The sequence below is a fragment of the Schistocerca americana genome, chromosome 7 (assembly GCF_021461395.2).
Source record: "Schistocerca americana isolate TAMUIC-IGC-003095 chromosome 7, iqSchAmer2.1, whole genome shotgun sequence".
NCBI lineage: Eukaryota > Metazoa > Arthropoda > Insecta > Orthoptera > Acrididae > Schistocerca > Schistocerca americana.
Genome location: NC_060125.1, coordinates 540,418,699 through 540,443,195, shown reverse-complemented (window position 1 = coordinate 540,443,195; position 24,497 = coordinate 540,418,699). Strand labels below are relative to the sequence as shown.

At 39.7% G+C, this 24,497-nt stretch overlaps 1 protein-coding gene across 2 annotated transcripts in view; it reads right to left on the bottom strand.

Annotated features, from left to right (window-relative positions):
- Positions 1-6,223: 6,223 nt before the first annotated feature.
- The window catches only part of LOC124621838 (ubiquitin-protein ligase E3A), a 137,442-nt gene continuing 119,168 nt past the window's right edge, over positions 6,224-24,497 (bottom strand). For both annotated transcript variants that reach the window (XM_047147280.1, XM_047147281.1), the window contains exon 12: positions 6,224-7,850. In XM_047147280.1, coding sequence (XP_047003236.1) covers positions 7,730-7,850 — 121 coding nt within the window. In that variant the 3' untranslated portion in view covers positions 6,224-7,729. The remainder of the gene's footprint in view (positions 7,851-24,497) is intronic.

Genomic DNA, 24,497 nt, shown 5'->3' with positions numbered 1-24,497 from the left:
CTCTCTGCAATTCTGAATGTAGCAGGGGTAAAATGCAGGGAGCGAAAGGCTATTTACAGTTTGTACAGAAACCAGACAGCAATTGGAATAGTTGAGGGCCTGAAAAGGAAGCAGTGATTCAGAGTCATAGTCTGTCTGTGATGTTATTCCATTTTTACATTGAGCAAGCAGTAAATGGAGCCAAAGAAAAATTTGTAGTAGTAATTAAAGTTCAGGGAGAAGAAATAAAAACTTTAACGTTTGCTTATGACACTGTAATTCTGTCGGAGACAGCTAAGCACTTGGAAGAGCAGTTGAATGGAATGGACAGCATCTTCAAAGGAAGACATAAGGTGAACATCAACAAATGCAAAACAAAGACAATGGAATGTAGTCAAATTAAATCAGATGATGCTAAGTGAATGAAATTAGGAAATGAGACTCTTAAAGCAGAAGATGAGTTTTGCTATTTGGAAAGTAAAATAACTGATGACGTACATCTACATACATTCTCTGCAAACGTCCGTACAGTGTGTGGTGGAGGACATTGTTTCCTTTCCTGTTCCAGTTCCAGTTGCAGTTACGAGTGAGGCAAAAATGACTATCTATATGCCTCTGTAGGAGCCGTAATTTCTCGTATCTTACATTTGTGGTCTCTTTGTGAAATGTATATTGGCAGCACAAGGATTGTTTTCAAGACAGCTTCAAATGCTGGTTCTCTAAACTTTCTTAGTAGTGTTCTTCAAAATGAATATCTTCTTCCCTCCAGCGATTCCTATATGAGCTCCCGAAGTGTATCCATAACACTTGCATGCTGATCGAATCTACCAGTAACAAATCTAGCAGCTCACCCTCTAAATTGTTTCAGTGTCTCCTTTCAATTGACCTGGTGCAGATCCCAAACACTTGAACGGTACTCAAGAATAGGTCACACTAGTGCTGGTCTCCTTCGCAGAAGAAACACACCTCTCAAAAAACCAAAGTCAACCATTCGCCTTCCCTACCACATGCTTGTTTCATTTCATATCGCTTCACAATGTTAGCCCAGATATTTAAACGACACAACTGTATCAACAGGACTTTACTAATGTTGTATCCAAACATTATGGATTTGTTTTTCTACTCATCCACATAAACATACGTTTTTCTACATTAAGAACCAGCTGCCATAAATCACACCAACTAGAAATTTTTTCTGGGTCATCTTGTTTCAACCTACAATCATTTATCTTGGATACCTTCCTGTACACCACAGCATCATCAGCAAACAGGTGCAGACTGTTGCCCATCCTGTCTGCCAAATCATTTATGTATATAGAAAATAGCAGTGGTCCTATCACACTTCCCTGGGGCACTCCTGATGTTACCCATCTCTGATGATCACTCGCCTTCAAGGACAACATACTGGATTCTATTACTTAACAAGTCTTCAAGCCAGTCACTTATCTGGGAGCCTACTCTGTAAGCACGTACCTTCGTTAATACTTTGCAATGGGGTACTGTGTTGAATGCTTTTTCAGAAATCTAAAATATGGAATCTGTTGCCCTTCACCCATAGTTTGCAGTATATCATGTGAAAAAAGAGCTAGCTGGGTTTCGTACGAGCAATGCTTTCTAAAGTCTTGGTGATTCGTGGATGTGAGCTTTTCGGTCTCTAGAAAATTTATTATATTCGAACTCAGAATGTGCTCTAGAATTCTGCAGCAAACCAATGTTAAGGATATTGATCAGTAATTTTGCAAGTCCATTCTTTTACCCTTCTTATACACATGAGTCACCTGCACTTTTTTCCAGTCGCTTGGCACTTTGCGCTGGTCAAGAGATTCACGATAAATGCAAACTAAGTAAGGGGCCAATGATGTAGAGTACTGTTTGTAGGTAGAAGGATACAGAATGTCCTCTGGCAATGGCAAGGAAAGCATTTCGGAAGAAGAGAAATTTGTTACCGTTAAATACCGATTTACGTTTTCTGAAGTTGTCTTGAGTGTAGCCGTGGTAAAAAAAGAGAATAGAAGCTTTCAAAATATGGTACTACAGAAGAATGCTGAAAATTAGATGGATTGATCATGTAACTAATGAGGAGGTACTGAATAGAATTGGGGAGGCAAGAAATTTGTGTCACAACTTGACCAAAAGATGGAATCAGTTGATAGGACACATTCTGAGACATCAGGATCACAAATTCAGAGTTGGAGGGAAGTGTGGGAGCAAAATACCTTACAGGGAGACCATGAGATGAATACAATAAACAGATTCAGAAAGATGTAGGTTGCAGTAGTTATTTTCAGATGATGAGGCTCACATAGGACAGTAGCATGGGGAGCTTCATTCAAAACAGTCTTCGGACAGAAGGCCACAACAACAACGAGGCCATTGTAAAAGGGTGGAATTACCAACATCATTCACAGATTAGGCCTTAGGCATGTTCTGACTGGTCAATGCTACCTCCAAGGAGCAATCTAGGATCATGGGACATGTGATCAACACGTAGCCAATCCCTTCAGCCCTTACTGTCAGTAGATGAATTTTGATGATGCCATTACTTCTTTATTCAAGCAGCTCCTCATTTAGCCTCACAGGGACTGAGTGGACCCAATACCAGACCTCTCTACCTCAGAAAAACCTGAAGAGGTATTGGGAATCAAACCCCAGTTTTTTTTTTGCACAGAAGGCATCGATGTTAACCATTTGGCTACAGAGGCAGACAAGGAACAATGATTACCAAAGTGATAAGGGCAACTAAAACAAGTACAAGATTTGTATGTTCACCCAAACCACACACCCCCACCTTTTACCTTCTTCCTAAGATCCACAAACCCAATCATCCCGGCTGTCTTTTAGTTGCTGGCTTCAGAGCACCCACTGAACATATATTCGCCCTAGTTGCTCTTAACATCTGCAGCCCATAGTACAAAGATTCCCCTCCTATATCAAAGATAGCAACCATTTCCTGGATCGTCTGAAATCTGTGCCCATCCCACTCCCACCATTCACCTTGCTTGTCACCACTGATGCCACCTCCCTCTGTACCCTCTTCCATGTACATGGTCTGTCTGCTACTGAAAATTTCCTCAGTAAGTGCCCACCTGGTTCCAAACCTATGACATCCTTCCTACTCACCTTAATCAACTTTATACTTATCAGCTACTACTTCACCTTTGAGGGTCAGACATACAAACAGATCAGGGACACAGCCATGGAAACCAGGATGGTTCCTTCCTATGCCAACCTTTTCATGGATCACTTGGAGGGGGCTTTCCTGGGGTCCTCAAGTCTTCAGCCCCTGGTTTGGTTTAGACATATTGATGACATTTTTACCATATGGGCTCATGGTGAAGCTGACCTGCTAAAATTCCTGGAATCTCTGAATACCTTCTCCAATTAAATTTCACATGGTCCTATTCCGCATCCCCCACTTTCCTTGATGTTGATCTCATCCTCACCGAAGGCCAGCTACACCCTTCTGCCCACATTAAACCTACTAACAAACAACACTACTTACCTTTTGCCAGTTGCCATCCTTTCCATGTCAAACATTCCCTCACATACAGCCTTGGCATTTGAGGCAAACGTATTTCTTCAAATGCAGACTCTTTACAGCAATGCACAACCATTCTCACCTCAGCCTTCACTGTACATAATTACCCTACCAGCCTAGTTAAAAAGCAGATTTCCCAGGCCATCACATACAATCCTGGTACTGCTGATCCCTCCAAAAAATAACTTTGGAGCATACCACTGGTGACTCAGTATTATCCTGGTCTGGAATGTGTTATCAGCTACTTTGACAGGGCCATGACTTCCTAAAACCATGCCCTTAAATCAGATCCATTCTGTGGGAAATTTTGACCACATCTAGAATAGCTTTCTGTCGTCCCCCCAATCTCCGCAATATTCTTGTCAGACCCTGTGCTCCTTCTGCACCCATCTCCCTATCCTATGGCTCCTACCCCTGTGACCATTACTGCTGCAGGACTTGTCCTATGCACACTCCTACCACCAGCTATAAAAGCCCTGTAGCTGGCAAAACTTATATTATCAAAGGGAGTCACCTGTGAAACGATGCATCATATACCAGCTATTATGTAAACACTGTTTGGCCTTCTACGTCGACTATGACCAAATTAACAATTACGATGAATGGGCATAGGCAGAGGGTGTACTGGCAACTTACAGTATCCTGTTGCACAGCATGCTCTACAACATGACATTCATGATCTCAATACTAGTTTCACCACAGGCACCATCTGGATTCTTCCCCCAGACACCAGCTTCTCAGAACTAAGCAGGTGGGAACTAGCACAACAACATGTCCTTGATTCTCGTCACGCACCTGGCCTTATTTTATGTTAATTTCTTAACTGTAACTACATTTTGCTTCACTGTTTTATTTTTCTACATCTTTCGTTGTCTTTCCCTTCTATCTCCTCCCTCCCTCCCCCCCCCCCCCCACGTCGCCCCCTTCCCACCTAAAATGCACTTAGCTTTTCACTCTTATTAACTCATGCACGATGTTTAAGCAATGACCTCTTTCTGCATATTATCCTGTCTTCCACCTTTAAGCTCGCAGGTTTCCAAATCTTGTCCAACGCAGTCCCCAACCTGTATGTTAAGTCTCCCCTGACCTGCAGTTCTGGGTGACCGTCCTGAAATCTACCCCTTTTCCTAGACCTCTCCAGTCCTTTTCCTTCAACCCTCTTCCTTCTCCTTCAAGCCTTCTGCCTGAAGGAGGAGACACTGGCTCCGAAAGCTTGCCAATTACAACTGTCTTCTATGTGTGTGTTCTATCCCCACTTGGTAAGTAGAGTTTTTACTATCCAATTAAATAATTTTGTTTGTTAAACAAGTTAGATAAAGAGGAAGTAGCAGCATAATCTGAAGGAGAAATAAAACAAGTACAAAGACAAATGAAACATGTTTGGTCGTTAAAAGCACAAGGCATGAAGCCTGTAATGACTACCATAGCTGAATCTTATCAAAAGATCTCTCAAAAAACCTAGAAGAAATTCTCGTCGTATGTAAGGGCTATCAGTGGCATCAAACTTAAGTGTCCGGACCACCCTGGATCTCGCAGGAACTGAAACTGAGGGTAGCAAAGCAAAAACAGAAATACTGAACTGTTTTATAATGTTTCTTAGGAAAATCCAAGAGTACTGCCACAGTTTAACTCTTGCACTGTCATAAAAAGCAAGATCCTTGTGATTTCTGGTATCAGATGGTCAGAGTCAGGATTCAGGCACCCAGCTGTGAAAGAAGTGGGACTACAATCAAATAGGACTAACAAGGGACACTGAATTCACACAAAGAAGGGGCACATGAATTATCTCAGGTTTGACTCAAGGGAGAGCTTCACAGAAATGTTAAAAATTTGTAACTGGTAGAAACTAGAAGAAAGACACCAACTATTCGGGAAAGGGCTACTTATAAAATTTCAATTACCATTATTGAACGAGGAATTTAGGATTTATCCTACAGCTCCTGACATATCACTCCCATAGTGACTGCAAAAACAATAAGAGACATCACATGCACAGTCATTTCTAGAGACATTCTGTGCTGTATGTGCAAATGGAGTGGCAAGAAACTTTAAAAAAATGTTGTACAATGGGATGTATACCATATTGTCAAAATGTTTTGCAGAGTATTAATTGGATGATATCAGTTATTAGCCCCTGTTCAGGGCCCCACATTTGCTAAACCTGTCCTCACAGAACATTGCCTTAATTTCTGGATTGTATTCTGTTAGTAGATAATGTGTGATGAGTCAAACAGAGCCAAATGCAAACTGTTAAGGCATCTGGCATTAATATGAAAAAGTGTTTTTCAAACAATATGAAATGGCAGATGGTACATGCACACAAGGGATTTCCCCTTTGAAGTGGATTACATTGAAGTGAATTACATCACTCGATGATTCAAAAGGTGCAGGATGAAGAGAGCAACATAGGTTTTTGATAGAGTTGATGTCCAAATCTGCTCAAGTTATCAATTTCTTGCCAAATCGTGTCCATTCTAATTTTTCCGATTTAAAAAGGTGCCTTGACAGTTTATGACAGCAGGATTTGCAACTGTAATCCTCCCCCAGCTGCAAATGATTATGGAAATCAATTATCCTATCATGTTAACCTGTTGCACATCTAGATATAAATAAGCCTGTGAGCATATCCCAACATTTCTATTTGTAATTTAAGATGCACCAAGCTTCAGGAATTACCTTTATAACACACACATCAGTAAAAATATATAAACCATTTCTACAAGATTTATTAACAGCTTTACATGCTTCTCACAAATCAAATGTACATTAACAATCTAACTTTTACATAAAGCTTAGAATTCATAAATTGAAAGTAGTTTGAGGATGTCACAATGCTTCAGCTATTTTACACAATGAAGACTGAAATGAAAGCAAATTACAAATACAAGAAACAGAATGAAATAACAGTCTACGACTGACAGTAACATACTACTATACCAAATAAAATAGCATTTCTCATAGAATGCAAACCAATAAAGATAATAAAAAAGGTCAAATACTACCAGTAATTCTCACTTTGTGAAATTTGAGCACAAGGAAAAAGGAAAACTGAGAATAGTATAACTTTAAACATTCCTGTTGCAACAATGTAGGTTGGAAAAATTTGAATGAAAGTTTAAATCTATTTATTACAAATGAAAAATTATTTACAAATGAGCACAGCCCTGTTTCGAAATAATTAAATATGATGAATAAAATATCTAGTTTACTGTATCAAAACTTATTATAAATAGTTCAAAAATTATTTATTACAGAAACATTCTTGTTGTTGACTCGTCTAAATCAACATGAGAGCAGTAAACTATCAGTCTCTTTGTAGGACCACATCAGAATTCTTGGAAATGGTCATTTCATTTCTAAAATTGTATTTACCAGGCAACATTGTTTATTAAAAATAAGTTTACACTAAATGTAGGTTTTAACATCTCACTGTACATATATTGAAAAAGTTTCATCTTTAAATGTACACACTTAAAATAAGCATTTCTTCACAAAAATATTTTATTTTTATAATTTCATTCAATTGTCCACTATCCTCATTTCAAAAATTGGAAACTTTATGTGTAAACATGACAGGTAATAGATTAGTTTGTGTGTGTGTATGTGCACCAGATATGAAGCAAATTTGTAAGGATATGAAGTCATTCCTTTTTTGCACTTTTCTGGAGGGAAACAGAATAGCTGCCTCAAAAATTTTGGAAAATGTACAAGAGACAAATTAATTAGTCATCACACACAAAATGAATCATACACTGTGAATTTCATTCATACACACTAAACAGACACCTCATTCTTCCTCCCCATGTTCATAAAAGCTTCACTGAAGATGACAATATTCTTAGCACTTTGTACAAAGTCAATTACAGTAGTATTTTGCAGATACCTCCATATTTAGACACTGTCAGTAGTATTAATAATTTTGTTACTAAACACCACCAGGAAACTGTCACTGATATTTAACAAATCAGTTTACATTCATCACTGGACTAACAGCCCAGAGGCAAGAGGGAGTGGTAACATAGAACAAATTGTTATTACACACTTATGTAACACTAATGAGCAGCTCATTTTGCACCATATTTCATCCACTGCTAAATTGCACCAAAAATTTTCATTTTCACAGGAGTTTATTAACAAATTCCACAATCTTTAGACATGATGGGAACTTCAAAGTAATTTGTTTCCTAAATTTTAGGAGGAAAGCGAAGTGGGTTACAACATTCCAAATCCTTTGGAATACTTTATTGCCTTCATAAGTCTATCATTTAACTTTTCCTTTGTCTCATACTCAGGAAGCAGAAGAACGTTGAAACACGTATGAGCTGTAGGTAACCTGAAATTATAAGACACTAATGAATAATGGGAATGTAAAGAGCATGAGTTGCATATCTCAAACAATGCTAGTAGAATTATTAGTCAATAACAGAATGCAGCAGGGGCGCTGACAACAATGTTAATGTATCTTCTTACTTTCTACAATGTCCCTAGCAGTTGACATACCAACTTCATCACTCTAAGTTACAAGACTGACCTTCCTAGTTCCTCTGCACAAATACTCTTCACAATGTCTTTATTTTACAATAGGCTTGGGCTTTATTCAGCAACATCATAACCAAACTTTAGGCATCACTATTTTTCTTCCTTCCTCTTCACAATAAAAAGGATTTAAATAATGTAACTGGTGCCCATCACGGCTTACTAAAGTTTTGGCTAAGAAAACATTTCACATTCATGGGATGTAGTTTAGTGTCTTCTGTGTGCATGACCAGATGCCATTTAACATTTAAAATTCCAAATGTGAGACTGAAAAACTTGGCAATACTTCTTTACTTCTCATTGAAAATAGGCAATGCCAATTCCCTGTGTGTTTGATGTGTTCTGATGTAGTCGGAGCCATTCATTTCCAGATAAGTAATATTAAGATTTTTAAAAATGAGTATGAAAACTACAGTAGGCAGGATTACCTTTAAGGCTGACTCAACAAGCTACCTCTTGAATTTCACAAAACATCTGGCATTTGGGCACAGGCCTATTGTTTACCAAACAACACTTTCCCAATAAAGCTTATGATATTCAAATTGTTTTATCTCATGATGCAAATACAAACACTGGAAAGTCCAGGTTGGAATATCAACAATATTATAATAAGGATAGACTGCTACTTACCTTAGATATGTCATACTGAGCTGCAGACAGGTACAATCAAAAGACTCAGACATTTGAGCTGTGAGCAAAAGCCTTCTTCAGAAAGGAAACAAAAACAAAACAAACACACACAACTGCTGTTTCTGGCTGCTCCAGCCAGGATAAAACTGCGTCGAATGGAAGCAGCAGTCCGGAGTGGGATGGGGAATGGGGAGGGATAGCATAGCACCAGTGGAGGGAGAAAAGTGTACACTGCCTGGCGGAGCATGCAGGTACTAGATGGCTGTTGGACAAGGCTGTGCTGTGAATTTGTTCGTATACCTGCCCCTCAAAAGAGAAGTGGTTTTGCATTAGGATAAAGTTAGTAAGATGTATGAGAAATGAGTTTACATACTGAAGGAAACTGGGAGAGGTAGTGATCAATAACAGCAAGACCAGGGGCATGAGGAATGTTGGTGAATAGGAAGTGGCATCAACAGTGATTAATATGGATCCAGGAGGTAATTGGGCAGAGATGGTGGAGAGTCAGTTAGGGAAGTGATTGGTATCTTTGACATGGGAGGCTAGATTTTGGACAATTGGAAGGAAGTGTTAGACAATGAGAGCCTAAATTCTTTCAGTGGGAGCACAATAACCAGCTACACCAGGGAGTCCAGGATGTTTTAGATTTGTGGCTTTTGGGGAACATGCAGGAGGTGGGCATTTGCGGTGTCATAGAAGTGATGAGGGGAATGGATTCAGGGGAGAGGTTCTCGATAGGTCCTAAGGCTTTAAGCAGGATTGCAGGTTATGTTAGACTTCTGGGTGGGATCACTGCTGCAGAGTTTATAGGTAGAGGAGTCAGCAGATAGGATTATTAGGTCAGGATCTGTTTTGAGGCAATGTATGGCTGCCCTACCTTTCACAAAAGGTTGATGTCATTAGGAATGGACCTGGGGAAGGATTGCAAGACAGAGTTGGAGCTGACCAGCGGTGGTAGAGGGGGGGGGGATCATGGTTGAACTGTGATGTGAACTGGGAGAGACACGGTTCAGTGTTGGGATTATGTTGGCTTCGGTTGGAGGGGTTGATGGCAAAGAAGTGTTGACTAGAAGGAGGAAAGTAGCACTTTAAAGAGTCCAATATGGTTAAATCACAGGGATCATGCCTCTGTGGAAAACCCAGGTGCAAGACCTGCTCTACCCACCCATCCAGCATTCCTATTCCGGTCCTGTCACAGGCTTATCCTACCCCATCAGAGGCTGGGGCGCCTGTGAAAGCAGCCATGTCATATACCAGCTCTGTTGTAATCATTACATAGATTTTTTTAAATTGGTACGACTATCAGCCAGCTGTCCACTAGGACAAATGGCCACCGCCAAATTGTAGCAAAGAGCAAAGTCGATCAGCTGAACATAACATGGCTGGTTTCAACAGCTGCTTCACAACCTAGGCTAACTAGACCCTTTCCTCTACCATCAGCTTTTCTGAACTGTGCAGATGGGAGTTATCCTTACAACACATTCTCTGCTCCCAAAGTCATCCCAGGCACAACCTATGGTAACATACTGTCCCAACAGCCTCCACCCAACAGTTTCCACCCATTCTATCCTATAACCTCCATCCAGTTCATATCCCCTCAGCCTCACTGTGCACTGCTAGGCCACAGCACCCACCTGTTTTCTTCCCTTCTCTGCTCGTCATCACACACAATCCTTTCCCCTTCCCTGCCCCAATCTGGATTGCTGCTTCCGTTCAACACAACTGCATTCTAGCTGGAGTTGTTGGAGGTAGTAGTCATGCGAGTGTATGGTGTGCTCGTTTGTGTGAATGTGTGTTTCCCTTCTGAAGGTGGCTTTTGCTGAAAGCTCAGTCAGGCTGAATCAGTCTTTCCTTCTTATCCCATCTAGTAAGTAACCCTTACCTAAAGTTCTCCCTAAACCCCTCCATTCCTTTTCCTTCACCCCTTTTCCTTCCCCTTCAATTCTTCTGCCAGAAGAAGGAGCCACTGGCTCCAACAGCTTGTAAAAGTTAAACCTTTTTGTGTGTGCGTGTGTGTTCTCCTGCCATCGCTTGGTGAGTACATTTTTTATCTATCCATTTACATTATATTGTCTACAAGTGATTATTTGCATCGTCATATAAATATCCATTTTATGTAGAAAAAGGAATTAATGCAGAAATATGTCACTTGCAGGAATGTTTCTAACATGTAAGCACTTCCTTATTTCCACCAACAAGTACTGTTTCAAGAACGTCAACCAGACTTAAAATTTCTTTTTTTGCTTCAAATTTCTCTCCTCAAAATTCATTTTCTCCTGTGAAACTCCACTACTGAATTTTCATTTGCTGCAACAATAGGACAGAGTCATTTAAAGTTCATAGTCAACTGCAACTGTTACTGCTCCTCCTGATACTGAGAAAAGTTTTCTCAGAAAATTTTGTATGAAAGTGCAGCTTCAAGTACAGATGTTAGTTCTACACAAAAGTTTCATAAAATATAGAAGAATAACACTTTACCAACTATCTTCAGTGTAATCCCTTCAGCCCACGGCTGCCACACTAGTACAAGTTTATATGCCAACTAGCTCCGCAGATGATGAAAGAGATTGAAGAAATGTATGATGCAATAAAAGAAATTATTCAGATAGTTAAGGAGACGAAAATTTAATAGTCATGGGGGGCTGGAAATCGATAGTATGAAAAGGAAGAGAATGAAAAATAGTAGATGAATATGGACGGAGGTAAGGAACGAAACAGGAAGTCGTCTGGTAAAATTTTACACAGAGCACAACCAAATCATAGCTAGCACTTGGTTTAAGAATCGTGAAAGAAAGTTGAATACGTGGAAGAGACCTGGAGACACTGGAAGGTTTCATATAGGTTATATAATGGTAAGACAGAGATTTAAGAACCAGGTTTTAAATTGTAAGACATTTCCAGAGGCAGATGTGGACTCTGACCACAATTCATTGGTTATGAACTGTAGATTAAAACTGAAGAAACTGCAAAAAGGTAGGAATTTAAGGAGATGGGACTTGGATAAACTGAAAGAACCAGACACTGTAGAGAGCATCAGGGAACGACTGACAAGAACAGGGGAAAGAAATACAACAGAAGAAGAATAGGTAGCTTTGGGAGATGAAACAGTGAAGGGAACAGAGGATTAAGTAGGTAAAAAGGCAAAGGCTAGTAATAATCCTTTGGTCACAGAAGTGATATTGAATTTAATTGATGAAAGGAGAAAATATAAAAATGTAGTAAATGAAGCAGATAAAATGGAATACAAAGCCTAAAAAATGAGATCGACAGGAAGTGCAAAATGGCTAAGCAGGGACGGCTAGAGGACAAATGTAAGGATGTAGAAGCATGTAACACTAGGGGTAAGATAGATACTGCTTACAGGAAAATTAAAGGGACTTCAGGAATTACTGCAAACAATCGCCATTTTTTCTTCAATTTTTATTTATTCATGACCAGTTTCGAATCGCCTGGCGATTCATTATCAGATGATAACGTTTAGTTTGGAGTATTGTGGGGGTCGTGCATCTGTGGCAAATAGAGAGATGAAAACGTAAGTACTGTATGTGGGAAGAATATTAAGATTCTTCTTTAAGTCTGAGGGTATTTCGCCTGTCTCATACATCTTGCTCAGCAGATGGACGAGTTTTGTCATAGATGGCTCTCCCAAGACTATCAGTAGTCTTAATGGAATGTTGTCTGCTCCCAGGGCCCTGTTTCAACTTAGATCTTTCAGTGCTCTGTCAAACTCTTCACTCAGTATTGTACCTCCTGTTTCACCTTCAACTACGTCCTCTTCCATTTCTGTAATATTGCCCTCAAGTACATCGCCCTTGTATGGACCCTATATATACTCCTTCCACGTTTGTTTTCCCTTCTTTGGTTAGGACTGGTTTTCCAACTGAACTCTTGATATTCGCACAGGTGGTTAATTTTTCTCCAAAGGTCTCTCTAATTTTTACCAGTCTGGATTTGGAACACTGCGACTGTCTTGTTAAAGTTTTCAGGAATTAGTGCAACCAATCGCCTTTTTTCTTCAATTTTTATTTATTCATGACCGGTTTCGAATTGCCTGGTGATTTATCATCAGATGATACCATTTAGTTTGGAGTATTGTGGGGGCTGTGCATCTGTGGCGAATATAGAGATGGAAAAGTGAGCACTGTATGTGGGAAGAATATTGTGGGAAGATTGTAATATTAATTTGATGGTATTATTCACTGTTTTTATTCTTGTGGCAGGCACTGCTCTGGAAAACATAATGTATGCTTTCCAGTATCATTAAATGTCAAGTGAAACAGGCAATTTTTCACCGATGGTGACTCCCACATACTTTACAAAATATAAACAAACCAAAGAGTGTGGCTGTTGTTGTCTCCAAAGAGTTTTGTGGAGACAGAGAGTTTCTTTGTTAATTTTTTGTTTTGTGCGACATTCGTAGCAAAATATATATTTATTACATTACTTCCTTTATAAAATTAGTAATACATTTTTACATTGCAAAATTTTCTTATGCTATTTACAAATCACAAATTTTTCTTCAATTTTTATTTATTCATGACCGGTTTCAAATCGCCTGGCGATTCATTATTAGATGATACCATTTAGTTTGGAGTATTGTGGCTCAAATTCAGAGATATAGTAGCAACAGCAATTGAGAGATTCATACCTCATAAATTGGTAAGAGATGGAACTGATACCCCATGGTACACAAAACAGGTCCAAACGCTGTTGCAGAGGCAACAGAAAAAGCATGTGAAGTTCAGAAGAATGCGAAATCCCGAAGATTGGCTAAAATTTACAGACGCGCGAAATTTGGCACAGACTTCAATGCGAGATGCCTTTAATAGGTTCCACAACGGAACATTGGCACGAAATTTGGTAGAAAATCCGAAGAAATTCTGCTCGTATGTAAAGTACACAAGTGGCAAGACGCAGTCAATACCTTCGCTGTGCAGTGCCGATGGTACTGTTACCGATGACTGTGAAACTATAGCGGAGTTATTGAACGCAGTTTTCCGAAATTTCTTCACCAGGGAAGACGAATGGAATATTCCAGAATTTGAAACACGAACAGCTGCCAGCATGAGTTTCTTAGAAGTAGATACCTTTGGGGGTGCGAAGAAACTCAAATCGCTTGATCGGGCAAGTCTTCAGGTCCAGATTGTATACCGATTAGGTTCCTTTCAGATTATGCTGATACAATAGCTCCCAACTTAGCAATCATATACAACCGCTCGCTCACCAATAGATCTGTACCTACAGATTGGAAAATTGCTCAGGTTGCACCAGTGTTTAAGAAGGGTAGTAGGAGTAATCCATGGAACTACAGACCTATACCATTGACGTCGGTTTGCAGTAGGGTTTCGGAGCATATACTGTATTCAAACATTATGAATCACCTCAAAGGGAACGATCTATTGATACGTAATCAGCATGGTTTCAGAAAACATCGTTTTTGTGCAACGCCGCTAGCTAATTATTCGCACAAAGTGATGGCCGCTATCGACAGGGGATCTAAAGTTGATTCCGTATTTCTAGATTTCCGGAAAGCTTTTGACACCGTTCCTCACAAGCGACTTCTAATCAAGCTGCGGGCCTATGGGGTATCGTCTCAGTTGTGTGACTGGATTCGTGATTTCCTGTCAGGAAGGTCGCAGTTCGTAGTAATAGACGGCAAATCATCGAGTAAAACTGAAGTGATATCAGGTGTTCCCCAGGGAAGCTTCCTGGGACCTCTGCTGTTCCTGATCTATATAAATGACCTGGGTGATAATCTGAGCAGTTCTCTTAGGTTGTTCGCAGATGAAGCTGTAATTTACAGTCTAGTAAGGTCATCCAAAGACCAGTATCAGTTGCAAAGTGATTTAGAAAAGATTGCTGTATGGTGTGGCAGGTGGCAGTTGATGCTAAATAACGGAAAGTGTGAGGTGATCCACATGTGCTCCAAAAGAAATCCGTTCGAATTCGATTACTCGATAAATAGTACAATTCTCAAGGCTGTCAATTCAACTAAGTACCTGGGTGTTAAAATTATGAACAACTTCAGTTGGAAAGATCACACAGATAATATTGTGGGGAAGGCAAGCCAAAGGTTGCGTTTCATTGGCAGGACACTTAGAAGATGCAACAGGTCCACTGAAGAGACAGCTTACACTACACTCGTTCGTCCTCTGTTACAATATTGCTGCGCGGCGTGGGATCCTTACCAGGTGGGATTGACGGAGGACATCGAAAGGGTGCAGAAAAGGGCAGCTCATTTAGTATTATCACGTAATAGGGGAGAGAGTGTGGCACGTATGATACGCGAGTTGGGATGGAAGTCATTAAAGCAAAGACGTTTTTCGTCACGGCGAGATCTATTTACGAAATTTCAGTCACCAACTTTCTCTTCCGAATGAGAAAATATTTTGTTGAAACCAACCTACATAGGTAGGAATGATCATCAAAATAAAATAAGAGAAATCAGAGCTCGAACAGAGAGGTTTAGGTATTCGTTTTTCCTGCGCGCTGTTTGGGACTGGAATGGTAGAGAGATAGTATGATTGAGGTTCGATGAACCCTCTACCAAGCACTTAAATGTGAACTGTAGAGTAATCTTGTGGATGTAGAAATTTACAACACAGTGTTTAGGACAATGTTTCTGGTAGTGAAGTTGTGTTTGGCATGTTTCTCATTGCTCAATAAAGAGGATAGTCTACATATGGGGAGAGGAGGGAGGGAAAAGAGGGAGGGAGGAATGGAAGGGTTGAAAGGGAGGGAGAGGGAGAAATGTGTGTGTGTGTGTGTGTGTGTGTGTGTGTGTGTGTGTGTGTAAAAAAGAGAGGTAGAGAGAATGGTGTTTTGGTGTGATATGAGCAAGGTTGGGAATGAGTATGGGAGTGGAGGAGTACAGTATTCCAAATCCAGAATGAATAAAGTTTTATTTCGCTACCTAACCAGGTAAAAGGAACAAGGAATACATACAGAAAGTGTAAACTGAAGTTAATGAAAACTATTCTTGCTATTAAATTCAATAAGCAGTGCATATTAGAAAACATTATTCCTAATTATGTCAAAGTTGTAATCAATGACCAGAGTAAATCAGCTTAGGCAGCCAAAAGTCACATGAATCAAAAATGAAATTAGGTCTCATTATAAACCAAAAGACTTACTCAATAAAGACATCTACAGGCTGCACTTGAGAGTTAAGCAATCACCTTATGCTGTCCCAAAATGTAACGTTCATAGAGTTAGTTCAACAATCTGTGGGTAAAGAAATGTTGAAAATTTTATCCAAACAAAAGAAAAAGCTCTCAAACCTCTTTGCCAAAAAAACCCACCAACTGCTACCCCAACTTACCTGGTGAAAATCTTAATTTTTCTGGGAGGGTGCTAACACAACAAACATTAATTTCAACAACACAGAACTAAATTTGCCAAATAAAGGGCTAAATCACAATATTTCCACCAAACTTGATGAAAACACTGTCAAAGATGTAAAAACTGACACAAAGGTAGCCTGCCTATCAGCAAAACTAAATCAAAATGACCACAATGCTCTAGCACATTAAGCAAATAAAATAAAGAAAAACATGAAAACAAAAAAACTCCACAATATTACTCATAATGAGACTACAACATTAAAACAAATTTTAAAAAAACCTAGTTGATAATAATGCTCTTGTGGTTAAGGCTGACAAAAGTAATGCAGCTGTAATAATGTATGAATCAGAGCACATTAACAAAACAATAGAATTTTTTAAAAATACCAACATAACTGAACTAGAATCTGAGCCTACCCCAAAATACCAAAACAAAATAAAAAACCTGTTAAAGAACTGCAACTTCCTCCTAACAACTTCTGAAGCCAAACACTGCATAATAATAAACCCAACAGCTCCAAAGCTCAGATCACAATCCAAGGTTCATAAACAAGGCCACCCACTACGCCCAACAGTCAACTCAATACACAGTCCTGGATACAAAAAACCAAAAAACTTCATGAAATTCTCAGTAAATCCTACACATTCACAAATAACTACTCCATAGAGAACAGCTATGAACTAATTAACAGCATAAAAGATATCACTATTCCCGCAACAGCACAATTTACATCCTTCGACATAGTAAATCTGTACACCAACATGCCTACAACAGAAACATTCCACATAATCAAAAACAACTTATTGCATCATAAAAAGCTAAGTAACATAGAAATCTATGAACTGATGGATTTTCTTGGGTTAGTGTTGTCTCACAATTACTTTTCCTTCAACAATAAAATCCATATTCAGAAAGACGGTTTAGCAATGGGCAGTAGTTTAGCTGGCCTACTAGCTGACATCTATATTAATGATCTGTAAAACAAATTCTTTAAAGATAATCCAACGGAAAAAGAAAGTAATTTATTATAAACGCTATGTTGATGACACATTGATACTATACAATGGAACAACAACTGATATAGAAAACTTAGCCTCTAAACTGAATAATATACATCCCACAATACGGTTTACAGTTGAGCACCAAACACAACAGGGAATTAATTTTCTTGACTTAAACGTAACATGTCACAACTCCAAACACAAATTCAAAATTTACAGGAAACCCACCATGTTGCTATAAATAATACATCATGCCACCCAAATCAGCATAAACTAGCGTTTTTCAGATCAGCACTCAACTGTGTAAACAAAATTCATGCTGAACCTGCTGTAAAAACTAAGGAACTAAACATTTTAAAAACAATAGCCCACAACAATGCTTATGACCCAACCATAGTGGACAACCTAAATGCAAAGATGAAAACTAAGCAAAAACCATCAACAAACCTTTCCTCAGCACCAGAAGAAACTAAATATGTCTGTATGCATTTCCTTGGTAATATATCATGCCAACTTGCAAGACTATTCAAAACACACAAAGTCAAAATCAGTTTCCACACAAACAGCAAAATACAAAACAAAACAATTCACAACATTAAAACAACCAGCCAACGATATCACGAATCAGGTACATACAAATTAACTTGTGACAGCTGTTCTTGCTACTACATAGGAGAGACAGGAAGATATTTTGAAATCCGATAGAAAGAGCACACTGACACACTCCGTTTAAATAATTTAAATAAATCCACTTTTGCAGCCCTTCTAGCCCAAAATAGTCATTCAATCACAGATATAAAAACCAACCTCCACATTCTACACATTGTAGACAAAAGAATAAAAATAGACCTCTTGGAACAACTTGAAATTTTCATGCTTAACAATAAAACACCCCACACCATCTTAAATGAACAAATTGATTTAGCAAATAACCCATTCATCTAAAATTTTAAAGAGTCCTTAAATTTGAAAAACTAATAAATACTGTACTCATCCACTCCCATACCCATTCCCAACCTCACTCATACCACACCTAAACACCTCTCTCTTTTACACACACACACACACACACACACACACACACACACACACACACAAAATTTTCTTCTCTCCTCTCCCTCTCCCACCTCTTTCCCCTCTCCCTCTTTTCCCTTCCCCCCTCCTCTCCCCATATGTACACTATCCTCTTTATTGAGCAATGAGAAACATGCCAAATATAACTTCACTACCAGAAATATTGTCCTAAACAGTGTTGTAAATAGCACAAGAAAATTTTCCAAAGTGAAAACACAATACTAATTATTATATAGGAAGTAATGTAATAAATATATATTTTATTACAAATGCTGCACAAAACAAAAAATTAACAAAGAAACTCTCTGTCTCCACAAAACTCTTTGGAGACAACAACAGCCACACTCTTTGGATTGTTTATATTTTGTAAAGTATGTGGGAGTCACCATCGGTGAAAAATTGCCTGTTCCACTTGACATTTAATGATACTGGAAAGTATACATTATATTTTCCAGAGCAGTGCCTGCCACAAGAATAAAAACAGTGAACAATACCATCAAATTAATCTTACAATCTCCCCACAATATTCTTCCCACATACAGTGTGTTCTTTTCTGTCTCTATATTCACCACAGATGCACAACCCCCACAATACTCCAAACTAAATGGTATCATCTGATGATAAATCACCAGGCAATTTGAAACTGGTCATGAATAAATAAAAATTGAAGAAAAAATGGCGATTGGTTGCAGTAATTCCTGAAAACTTTAACAAGACAGTTGCAGTGTTCCAAATCCAGACTGGTAAAAATTAAAGAGACCTTTGGAGAAAAGATAACCACCTGTACGAATATCAAGAGTTCAGTTAGAAAACCAGTCCTAACCAAAGAAGGGAAAACAAATGTGGAAGGAGTATATATAGGGTCTATACAAGGGCGATGTACTTGAGAGCAATATTACAGAAATGGAAGAGGACGTAGATGAAGGTGAAGGTGAAACAGGGGATACGATACTGAATGAAGAGTTTGACAGAGCACTGAAAGATCTAAGTTGAAACAGGGCCCTGGGAGCAGACAACATTCCATTAAGACTACTGATAGCCTTGGGAGAGCCAGCCATGAAAAAACTCATCCATCTGCTGAGCAAGATGTATGAGACAGGCGAAATACCCTCAGACTTCAAGAAGAATATAAAAATACCAATCCAAAAGAAAGCAGGTGTTGAACTAACTGTTTAATAAGTCACAGTTCAAAACCACTAACACAAACTCTTTACAGACAAATGGAAAAACTGCTAGAAGCCAACCTCGGGGAAGATCAGTTTGCATTCTGCAGAAATATCGGAACATGCAAGGTAATACTGATCCTACAACTTATCTTAGAAGATAGGTCAAGAAAAGGCAAACCTACGTCTCTAGCATTTGTAGACTTAGAGAAAGTTTTTGGCAATGTTGACTGGAAAACCCTCTCTGCAATTCTGAATGTAGCAGGGGTAAAATACTGGGAGCAAAAGGCTATTTACAATTCGTACAGAAACCAGATGGCAGTTATAAAAGTTGAGGGGCATGAATGGAAAGCAGTGGTTGAGAAGAGAGTGACACATGGGTTGTAGCCTATCCCCAATGTTATTCAATCTGTATATTGAGCAAGCAGTAAAGGAAACAAAAGAAAAATTTGGAGTAGGAATTGAAATCCATGGAGAAGAAATAAAAACTCTGAGGTTGGCTGATGACATTGTAATTCTGTCAGAGACAGCAAAGGACCTGGAAAAGCAGCTGAACGGAATGGACAGTGCCTTGAAAGGAGGATATAAGATGAACATCAACAAATGGGGATAATATAATGCAGTCGAATTAAGTCAGGTGATTATGAAGGTATTAGATTAGGAAATGAGACATAAAGTAGTAGATGAGTTTTTTGGGCAACAAAATAACTGATGATGGTCGAGGTAGAGAGGATATAAAATGTAGACTGGCTATGGCAAGGAAACCATTTCTGAAGAAGAGAAATTTGTTAACATCAAATATAGATTTAAGTGTCAGGAGGTAGCTCCTGAACGTACAGGGTGACACAGAATAACAGGAATGTTTGAAATGAGTAGTGGCACCTATGGGCAGGTGGTAGCACTGTAGGTTCATAACAGTTAGCGAGTAAACGGTCTGCCATTTCAGTAATCATGGGTCAGTGGAACGGACAACAGCGCGTGTTAGCCATAATTTTTTTTTTTATAAAAACAATGACAGTTTGGTAGCGGCGCAGAGGGAGTTTCGACATTTTTATAATTTACGATGTCATGATGGCATTCTGTTCAAGCACTTGATAAAATGTTGGATTAATATCTTTGAAGAGACTGGATCTGCCCTCAAGAAGAAACCAACAGGACGACCAAGAAGTGTGCGTTCTCCAGCAAAGATTATTGATGTATGCGAGTCTGTCTTACGGCGCCCCTCCGTGTTCAATTCGTAAGCAAGCAGCAGTGGTTGGAATGTCCCAGGAGTGTGTTCCCAGAATTCTTCATCTTGATTTAAAATTTTATCCATACAAACTACAAATGGTGCAACAATTGAAGGACATCGATTGTGGTAACGATTAGGATTCTGTCAACAAATGATAATAAAAATATACAATAATGATGAATTTCTAAAAAACATTTTTCCAACATGAAGTGTATAGTAACCACAGTTTAGTCAGCTATCAGCCGCCTTTAGTGAATTAGCAGTCTAGTTAAAAGTTGCTTACTCAACTCTCTACATTAAATTGTTGATTTCTTAGGATGGATAGGATGTATGACTGCTGTGTAGGGACACAGGAGGAGCTGGCCACTGTTCACGAACAGCTGAGCATGCTGATGGCCACAGACAGCCATCTTCAGGCTGCTGCCACGGAGTGTAGTGGCAGTGGGGAATCTGGTGCATTGCCTGGTACACCCTAGGTGTTACATGCTTCACCCACAGTCCCTTCTGTCGAGACATCTTTGCAGGTACCGGGCGCGGTTGGGCCACCCCAAGGGGAGTGGCGGGTTCAACGGCGTTCACATCACACGAGGCGGAATGTCAATGTGGAGGCTGGCCACATGACATCACCCGCTCTGCCTGTGAGTGGACATGTGACCACTCCTTCAGCAAGGTCCGAGCAGGTACATGGGGGAGGGGTTTATTAGTGATTGGGAGCTCCAGGTGATGGAGCCCCTTAGGGAAATAGCGGAAAGGTCGGGGAAGAAGGCCAGTGTTCACTCTGTCTGCTTGCTGGGAGCGATAGAGAGCACTGGGTGCACCTGACTGCAAACTGTTGCTCATGTCGGCACCAATGTCTCCTGCCGTCTGGGTTCAGAGATCATCCTCAGTTCATACAGGCAGTTGGCAGAGTTGGTGAAGGCGGAAAGCCTCGTTTGCGGGGTGGAATCGGAGCTAACTATTTGTAGTGTTGTTCCCAGAACCGATCAGGGTCCTGTGGTTTGAAACCGAGTGGAAGGCTTAAACAAGAGGCTGAGACGATTCTGCGGAGATCTGGGGTGCAAATTTCTCGACCTCCGCTATCGGGTGGAGAAATGTAGGGTCCCCCTGAATAGGTCAGGTGTGCACTACACACAGGAAGTGGCTACAAGAGGAAGCGGCTACAAGGGTAGCGGAATGCGTGTGGAGTGCACATGTGAGTGTTTTAGGTTAGAGAATTCCCTAGGCCCGACAAGATGCCTCCTGAGATGCGACAAGGTAGCAGTAGGCAAAACGCAACAGGGAATGACAATATTAATGTGATAGTAGTAAACTGCAGGAGTGTCCATAGAAAGATCCCAGAACTGCTCTCATGAATAAACGGTCACAATGCCCACATAGTACTAGGGGCGGAAAGTTGGCTGAAACCAATGTAAACAGTAATGAAATTCTAAAACTCACATTGGAATGTATACTGCAGAGAGAGGCTGGACAGTGAAGGGGGGAGGCGTGTTATAGTGATAAAAAGTGCAATAGTATCGAAGGAAATTGACGGAGTTCCGAAATGGGAAATAATTTGGGTGAAGGTCACGGTTAAAGCAGACTCAAACATTATAACTGGATGTCTCTATAGGCCCCTTGGCTCAGCAGTTGTTGTGGCAAAACACCTGAAGGAAAATTTGGAAAATATTTCGAGTAAATTTCCCGACTATGTTATAGTTTTGGGTGGAGATTTTAATACACCAGATACAGACTGGGAGAGACAAACATTTATAACGGGTGGCAGGGACAAAGAATCCAGTGAAATTTTTTTAAGTGCATTATCTGAAAACTACCTTGAGCAGTTAAACAGAGAACAGACTCACGGCAATAACATATTAGACCTTCTGGTGACAAACAGACCCAAACTATTTGAAACAGTTAAAGCAGAACAGGGAATCAGCAATTGGTGATTTCAGCCGTAAATAGAAATATTAAAAAATGTATGAAGATTTTTCTGTTTAGCAAAAGTGACAAAAAGCAGATGTCAGAGTACTTGACAGCTAAACACAAAAGTTTTATCTCAAGTACAGATAGTATTAAGGACCAGTAGACAAAGTTCAAAACCATCGTACAATATGCATTACATGAGTATGTACCAAGCAAAATTGTAAGAGATGGAAAAGAGCCACCGAGGTACAACAACCGAGTTAGAAAACTGCTACGGAAGCAAAGGGAACTTCACAGCAAACATAAACATAGCCAAAGCCTTGCAGACAAACAAAAATTACACAAAGCGAAATGTAGTGTGAGGAGGGCTATGCGAGAGGCGTTCAACGAATTTGAAAGTAAAGTTCTATATACTGACTTGGCAGAAAATCCTAAGAAATTTTGGTCTTATGTCAAAGGGGTAGGTGGATCAAAACAAAATGTCCAGACACTGTGACCAAAATGGTACTGAAACAGAGGATAACAGACTAATGGCCGAAATATCAAATGTATTTTTCCAAAGCTGTTCCACAGAGGAAGACTGCACCGTAGTTCCTTCTCTAGACTGTTGCACAGATGACAAAATGGTATATATCGAAATAGATGACAGAGGGATAGAAAAAAAAGGCCGCTGGACCTGATGGGATACCAGTTCGATTTTACACAGAGTATGAAAAGGAACTTGCCCCACTTCTTGCAGCGGCGTACCGTAGGTCGCTAGAAGAGCGTAGCATTCCAAAGGATTGGAAAAGGGCACAGGTCATCCCGGTTTTCAAGAAGGGACATCGAACAGATGTGCAGAACTATAGGCCTATATCTCTAACGTCGATCAGTTGTAGAATTTTGGAACACGTATTATGTTCAAGTATAATGACTTTTCTGGAGACTAGAAATCTACTCTGTAGGAATCAGCATGGGTTTCGAAAAATACAATCGTGTGAAACCCAGCTCGCACTATTCGTCCACGAGACTCAAAGGGCCACAGACACGGGTTCCCAGGTAGATGCCATGTTTCTTGACTTCCGCAAGGTGTCTGATACAGTTCCCCCCAGTCGTTTAATGAACAAAGTAAGAGCATATGGACTATCAGACCAATTGTGTGATTGGATTGAAGAGTTCCTATATGACAGAACGCAGCATGTCATTCTCAATCGAGAGAAGTCTTCCAAAGTAAGAGTGATTTCAGGTGTGCCGCAGGGGAGTGTCGTAGGACCGTTGCTATTCACAATATATATGAATGACCTTGTGGATAACATCGGAAGTTCACTGAGGCTTTTTGTGGATGAAGCTGTAGTATATCGCTGTAGTATATCGCTGTAGTATATCCGCTGCAGTATATCGAGAGGTTGTAACAATGGAAAATTGTACTGAAATGCAGGAGGATCTGCAACAGATTGACACATGGTGCAGTGAATGGCAATTGAATCTCAATGTAGACAACTGTAATGTGCTGCAAATACATAGAAAGAAAGATCCTTTATCATTTAGGTACAATATAGCAGGTCAGCAACTGGAAGTAGTTAATTCCATAAATTATCTGGAAGTAGGCATTAGGAGTGATTTAAAATGGAATGACCATGTAAAATTAATCGTCGGTAAAGCCGATGCCAGACTGAGATTCATTGGAAGAATCCTAAGGAAACGCAGTCCGAAAACAAAGGAAGTAGGTTACAGTACACTTGTTTGCCCACTGCTTCGCGCATGCCTGTGGTCTATTTTTGACAAAAGCCTTGTTGGTCAGATGCTCTCTTTCCGACAGTCTTTTTGTTGTGCCTTTCTGTGATTTAAGCTGAGCACTTAAGCATACCAAAGACTGCACTACATTTGATTTTGCATCCACAGTTAGCCATGAAAAAGATCTGTTCCCAATATATTCTGCACAATTTATCTGAATCTCAAAAACAGGCAATTGTCAACAAGTGAAACAAATGATTAAAAAACCCAACTGAAGAAATGCAAAATCTGCATATAGCATCATAACATAAAATAAAAGTAATCTATTTGTAAGATAAAAAACTAAGCAGTAATCAACTGTGTGTGTGTGTTCCAAGATGAAT